The sequence below is a fragment of the Octopus bimaculoides genome, chromosome 2 (genome assembly GCF_001194135.2).
Source record: "Octopus bimaculoides isolate UCB-OBI-ISO-001 chromosome 2, ASM119413v2, whole genome shotgun sequence".
Classification (NCBI taxonomy): domain Eukaryota; kingdom Metazoa; phylum Mollusca; class Cephalopoda; order Octopoda; family Octopodidae; genus Octopus; species Octopus bimaculoides.
This window is the reverse complement of record NC_068982.1, coordinates 75,544,296-75,551,895: the sequence shown is the minus strand read 5'-3', so window position 1 is coordinate 75,551,895 and position 7,600 is coordinate 75,544,296. Positions and strand designations below refer to the sequence as shown.

Sequence of the window (7,600 nt, the reverse complement as noted above, 5' to 3'; positions counted from 1 at the left end):
TTTTTTTTTTTTTTTTTTCTTTTTCTAGTGTCATTGGGTAGTTTTATGGCTAGACATACAATCATTATGATTTAACTATTTTTTAATCAAATTTCATGGTGCTTATACAAAATGATGAAATGAATGCTTTGCTGTGCTTGAATAGACACGTCAAGCTAAGTAAAATTGTGGTTGTGGGCAGTGTCGGTGACACATGAATGGCAGTCATGCCGCTGACATCTAAAAGGCACCCAGTATACTTTGTGTACATCCAGCTGTGGAAACCAAGCCAAAACAGACTGGAGCTGGTGCCACTCTCCAGTTTACCATCTGTAGTCAAACATCTAACCCATGCTAGCATAGCAAACAGATGTTAAATGATGATGATGATGAATACTAACCACATGGAACATAACAATCTTTTAAGAACCAACAATCCAACATGCTAACTCGAACTGTGAACTTTGAACTTCAACTTTGTAATATCAACACATGAACTGTGAAACTATTCTCTTTATTCTAGGCATAAAGCCTTACATATAGAAGGGACATTCCAAGGACAGACAACACAAACGTAGGCTACATATAACGATTAACGAATGAGTTATGAGGTGTGAAAAATTATGATAATGAAATGGCTTTTTACCCACCAAAGTAGAAAGTTCCATTTTACTGTTTTTACAATTCAGTTTGTATCGTTTTTATAACAAAAAAGTCATTAAATCTTCAAAATTTACCACTGGTGGTAATTCATCATATTGAAACCGTAATTGTGTCTTCTCCATCCTACTTCTAAATATCTCTTTCAGTCTAGCTGCCTTTTCGTCATCTAGCAACACTGCTTTCATGTTTCTATTTGCCTCCTTATCTGCCAATCTCACTCTTATTACACTTTTCATTTTTGCAATTCATTTTTCTATTTCTACACTTTTCTCGTACTTCACCATCATTCTTTCATGTTTACCTTTACGTGGCCTTCTCTCTACATTCTCTGTTATTATTATTGGTATTTCTATCTCCTCTTCCAGTTCCTTCCGTCCTTCCTCCTTACTTGTTGAAGACTCTGGCACTTGTGTTTGATCCCGTTGCTTCATTTTTTCTTTTTTCCTTTTCCTCTGCTTTTATTTTCTTTTTTAGTGGAGAACTTTGCAGAGTTTTTATCTTATATTTTTTTGTATTTTTCTTGTATTTTTTTCACATCATGTTTAAGATTTACCATAGTCTGACATTCTTCTGCAGTGGTCTGTTGAGATAAAACTTGGTTTTTTTGCTCTATATTTGAGAAAATCCTTGCCCAAATTTCTCTATCTTCAGGTGCCCTTGCACAAAGATAAGTGATTTGAACATATCCTGAGTGAGACCCTGGAGTTTAAAATTTTCGCACATATGGTTGACTACTCTAGCGTAGGTGATAAAATCATCTTCCTCATTTTTTCATTAAGTTCCAACACTCCATTCTGGTGTTGAAAAATGAACTTCTATCATCAAAAATTTTTGAAAGCAGTTTCACAGTTTCTTGGAAACCAATCTCACTCAACTTTTGGGGCAGAATAAAGTTACAGTAACGCTCTTGTTTGACAGGAGCTATTTTCTGCTCCTCTGACTATAATTTGCACTCATTGTTAGAAATTTCTTCTTATATTCTATAATATGTGGAAAATGTAATACCCTCCTCCAGATATGTAAATTCAGAAATTGTGTCATCCACACTGTCTGGTGTAAACAAGCTTACTGGACTTTTGGACTTCACTGACTGTAACTCAATTAATTGTTGTTGTAGTTGTATTTGTTTTTGCAACTCCTACAGTTGTTCCTGTTGCTTCTCTTGAAGCTGTATTACAGCAGCTAATAGGTTTTCCATGACGCAAAAATTGTCAAATAACCAATGTGAGTTTTGACAATCCTCGTCGCCAGATGTTATATCCTTATAGATAAACGAATACACTCCAACAGTGTAATAACAATATAATCGAAAGAAACGGCAGTAACCATACAGAATGTAACAACAATCCAACATGCTAAGTCAAACATGAACTCCAAACTACCTCACTTAGACTGCTACTATTTATATGTAGTGGTCCAGTCCATTCTTGCCAGAGGGCATTGTACTCTTGCACAACAACGATTCAACAGGAGAGAGAGCCAGAGTGCTATGCTGAGCTCCAGTATCTGCTTTGCTATGGTTTCTAGAGATACCATTCCTAACACCAACCACTTCACAGTTTATTGGGTACATTTTTCATGGTACTGGCACTAAAGAGGCCATCAAGTATTTGTCAAATGAGACTCTTCAACTAAGTGTGGGTTACATTTTTGAAGAAGGTGGATGTATGAGAGAGAGACTGGAACAGGTGTCTTGCTGAAGAAGTTATATATGGCTTCCCTATCTGGAGAGAGAGAGAGAGATTGATTGATTGATGGCATCATTTACAGCATTTGGGTGCTTATTAAAGCATGGAAGTAATATGATGTCAATTTGATATATAATGCAATTCTTTTGTTTTGGTGAGATCCTTTTCTTTTACTTTAAGCTACTAAACTGTCTGCTATCTTACAATATACTGACCTTACTTATTTTATTATCTCTACTGTATTCCAATGGAAGCTTAAACCCATTATGTATACTTAGACAATTCCAAACAAACTTCGTCCACAATCCATATAAAAGTTATGATTGATTACCTGTCTTGACCCCCCACCCCAGTAGATTACCTGTACTGGATACTGATTTGTGGTACAGAGAGAATATAACCATCAATGGAACACATAAGCAACACACAGTCCACTGACATAGAAACTTTGGTGAACTCACGGGTAATCCAGATTCTTATTTCACGGACTCTCAAATATCCGAAACCCTTATTGCAGACATCATCATCATCATCAATGAAAACCACCACTCCCTTTTCCATGCCTGCATGGGTTGGACAGAATTAGTTGAAGCAAATTTTCTACAACCAAATATCCTTCTTGTCACCAATCCTTACTTGTTTCCAAGCAAGGTAATATTTCTCCATGGCCAAACAGGCTTTCCACAGAACATTGGAAATGAACAATGTATCTTGTATGATGCTGATGCTCATTTATAACCATCACATGATGTCAGGACAAGGGTGCAAACATATGCACACACACACACAGAGGGTGGGCCAAAAGTCATACAGCAAAATATTTAACATTTTATTCATATTATGTTCATTTTGTTCATGTACAAGTACATGTATATTCATCATTATTTCACTTATTCAATTTTAGAAAAAATTGAAGCATGTCTTTGACTATATTCTGCAGTGTATGGAACTTATTTTATGCATGATTTTTGGCCCACTTTATATATAGTGGGCTTCGTTTAGTCACTTGACAAAGAACTTTGCTTGCTAGTCACATAGTTTCATGTTCAATCCCCTTGCATGATACATTGGGCAAGTGTCTATAGTTCCTGGCTGACCTAAGTCTTGTGAGTGGATTTGGTAGGTGGTGGAAATTGTAAGAAACCTACCGTTTGTGTGTGTGACTATTTGTGTCTCTTTGTCTTGACATTGTGGGATAGTTGTAAATAATTTATAGGCGCGAGAGTGGTTGTGTGGTAAGTAGCTTGCTTACCAACCACATGGTTCTGGGTTCAGTCCCACTGCGTGGCACCTTGGGCAAGTGTCTTCTACTATAGCCTCGGGCTGACCAAAGCCTTGTGAGTGGATTTGGTAGACGGAAACTGAAAGAAGCCCGTCGTATATATGTATGTATGTTTGTGTCTGTGTTTGTCCCTGCAACATCGCTTGACAACCGATGCTGGTGTGTTTACGTCCCCGTAACTTAGCGGTTCGGCAAAAGATATCGATAGAATAAGTACTAGGCTTCCAAAGAATAAGTCCTGGGGTCGATTTGCTCGACTAAAGGTGGTGCTCCAGCATGGCCACAGTCAAATGACTGAAACAAGTAAAAGAGTAAAAGAGTAATTGTTATTGTCATACAACCAATATCATTTGTTTCCAATTCTCTATGAGAATGTTTTTGGGCATGGAGAAATATTGCCTTGCTAGGAAACAAGTGCAGGTTGGTGACAGGAAGGACATTCTGCTACAGAAAGCTTGCTTCAGTAAACTCCATCAAGCATGGAAGAGTGGATGTTAAAACAATGATAGTGATTTGAATTAAAAGATTGCAAATTGTCTTTATGTAATTTTTGTTGCTGCCATTTTCAAATCATGGGGAGGTGTATCTTGCTAATTTTTGTTTCATTTGTAAATGACTTTGTTAAATACAATATATTTACACATATATTTGTAAGACCTGTAGTATGCTGTAGTTTATGACAAAACAATTTCTTGTTGTCTTATTACTTTCAGAGATGCAGATACCAACATTCTAAATTCTCTGACTCAAAAGCTGAACACTAATAAATCTGACTACATTGATGAAATTAATGGATTGCGATGTCAACTTGAAGAAGCCAAGAAGAAACTAAACAAATGCTTTCACCAAGTACTGTTATTTCTTAACCTTTTTTTTAAAAGTTTGTGACTTCATGTTGTAGCAAACTGATTTTTTTAATTGATTAACTATAATGTAAAGGACTCAGTTACTATTCAGTTGAACACTGTCATCGATGTAACTACTCCGCAAATTTGCTGGACTTGTGCCAAAATAAGAGGATTAATAATATTATCTTTTTAGTCCATGGGAAAGACAGTGTCCATGACCCTTTACAAGTCCTTTGAGACTAGTGAAAAAGGAGAGAGGAAGGTAACCTCAAACTGGTGGCCTGGCCCAAAATGCTTGTTATATAGAGGGCTCCAGTAAAAACAGCCAAGGAGGAGGTGGTGAAAAATAAATGAGAAAAATATTAAACAGTTTATTTTTGCCTGTGGAACTCAAATTAGATAAAGCTATAAATAATAGCATGTATATATTAGATTAAAACCCCTTTTGCATAGTAAAAATCAAAGGCTAATATGTCATGTTTACAGATGTGAATTTGTGTCCCATCAGCACCCTTCAAGTCTTTCTATTCAAAGGGGTTTTTAACCCATTATATACAATTTGTTATTTATAGCGTTCTTTACTGTGAGTTTCATAATTAAAAAGAAATTTCACATTCTCTTGAAGTCTCTAAATTCTTATGTAAAACATGAGTTAGTTAAGCTTGAGAATATGGTGCTTCCTAAATGGAGTTCATGGTGTGTATTGCTTATCCAATTAGATTTGGAAAGTAGATGGTGAGGTGGGGTCACTTTTGATTAGAATAGACGACCAAGAGTTATGTAAAAACTTGCGAAGACAGATATATATTTGCTGTGTCACAAGTATAGTTTAGAAAACACTGCTCAAACTCTTGTACTAAATGTAAGTAAAAGTAGTTGTGTCAGACTTATCTACTACTATGTAAATATACACCAGCGATTATAAACATATATGGATCATTTTTGTTACTGTCAGTTTTTTTTGTTTTTTTTTTTTGTTCCAAATGTTTTCAAATTTGGTGTACTGATGTAGTTTCGTATGCTAATTATGGAAATGAAATTCATTTTTGCCAAAAATTAATAAATAAAAAGTTAATAGCTTTTAAAGTTTACAAATTTTGGGTAATTTTAGCCAGTTGAAATCCACAGACACACTGGTGCCTATTTCCATCTGCCAAACTGTTATCACATGTATTTACTTTACCTGTCTATTTTCTGTGAGTGCCTATCTTCTGAATGTTTGTACTACCTCATTTTTGTCATTTTCACTTTTTTTTTTTTTTTGTCACTGCCTTATTTTCATTATTTTGAACTTTTTTTTTTCCCTGGGCTTTTCAATGTAAATAGAAGTATAACCAAAGCCAACTCATTTAACCTTTTGAATATGATGGAGAAATTGAAAACCAAGAAAGATGCAGTTTCTTACTTGCAAGAGAAGGGTATTATCCCTAAAAGAAAGAAAATTATGTACAGGGAGACACAAAATGAAAACGAGGTTGCTTCATAGGAAAATTTACTGACGGTACTCCCAATAAAGATGCAACAAGTGTGTGTTTTTTAGAAAAAATGTGTACCTTTTCTAAAAGATACATAGTTGGAAACTAGCACCCTACCTCTTAGGACTGTACTACTTTTCCCTTACATATGCCATCAAGAAATTGACTTCAGTCTCATTTTGTGTTGAAGTGGAGATGAGCCATTATACAGCTGTTAATTACAGCAGCTATTTTTGTGAAATATGTGTGGAGGGCCTGCTCTGCAACTCAGTTCAGATAAGCAGTCTGAGGAAAATTGCTGAGATAGTTGAAACAGTATTCTCAAGATGTAAATGCAACAAAGGAAGAGTGCTTGCAACCTGAGTAGTGAGTTTTTAGAGGAGTGTGTCATGAAACCAGACATATTCTTCTTTATGTGGTGCCATGTCAGAAATTGTGACACTAGTGGAATACATATGTCAGTCAGCTTTTCCAGAAACCACAGTTTTTAGTGACTTGTGGAAGGCCTACTCTCACATTCCTGAAATTGATGATTATAAATTTCAACATAGAACAGTGTAAAAATGATACTGTGGGACCTGCCTTTCCATGGAGTTTGTGTGGTGAGGGGGATACAAAAATTGTAATTTGTTTGAGAAACTCCTAGAGTGTATCTAAACCTTTCATTTTGTTAAATAAAAATTTGTCATCGTAATGTGTGATAGAAGCTATCACACAGAAAATGCCAAATCTTGTTTTCTGAGTGGGTAAAAATTATCAAACTTCAAACCTCTGTAACATTTTTTTTTAAAATTTTCTGAAACAAGAAAATAAGAGTCAGATTCAGCATGAAAAATTACATCAGTATACCAAATTTGAAAATTTTCACTTAGCTTTAAGATTTCAAAAACTGTGACAGCAACAGAAAAGGTACAAACACACATATATATATATATATCCTCCTGGCACTCCATCAGTTACGGCAATAAGGGTTCCAGTTGACCCAATCTACAGAACAGCCTGCTTGTGATATAAACGTGCAAGTGGCTGAGCACTCTGCAGACAGGCATACAATGTAGTTCTCAGAGATTCAGCATGACACAGAGTATGACAAGGCTGACCCATTGAAATACAGGTACTACTCATTTTTGTCACCTGAGCGAACTGGAGCAGCATGAACTAAAGTGTCTTACTCAAAGACACAATGCACCACCAGTAATCAAGCTCACAACCTTATGATCATGACCTGAACACCCTAATCACTAAGCCACACACGAGTGAGAGGCCCTTTGTTACCAGCAGAGGTCGGAGCTTTCTGAACTTTGCCCAGGCTATTCTTATTCTGGTGCAACACTATATATAGATTCAGGTGAATATGGTACTTAAGTTTAGGCACCAGAATTAAGTATGGTATTATCCATACAGTTTCAAAATAAGCAACAAGGATATCCAAAGTTAATGCAGTATGATCGTTTCATAGGAGGGGTGGTTCTCTACTAGCAGACCTGCTAGTAGAGAACCCCCCCCCCCCTAGTAGTTTGTCACTAAACTCTAAGAAATTTTAAAACTATATCATCCATGTTTACTGTCTATACTGTTTACCCCTTTCCCTACAAAGAAAATGCTAGTGCCCTCTTAAGCTTTGAATCACCAGGTCTGATAAGATGATCCATAAATCAGGAAAAA

At 36.0% G+C, this 7,600-nt stretch overlaps 1 protein-coding gene across 1 annotated transcript in view; it reads left to right on the top strand.

Moving 5' to 3' along the window:
* Positions 1–7,600, top strand: part of LOC106874646 (citron Rho-interacting kinase) — a 45,600-nt gene that overhangs the window by 2,758 nt on the left and 35,242 nt on the right. The window contains exons 3-4 of the mRNA XM_052965855.1: positions 503–553; positions 4,326–4,461. Of these exons, the coding sequence (XP_052821815.1) occupies positions 503–553; positions 4,326–4,461 (187 nt within the window). The remainder of the gene's footprint in view (positions 1–502; positions 554–4,325; positions 4,462–7,600) is intronic.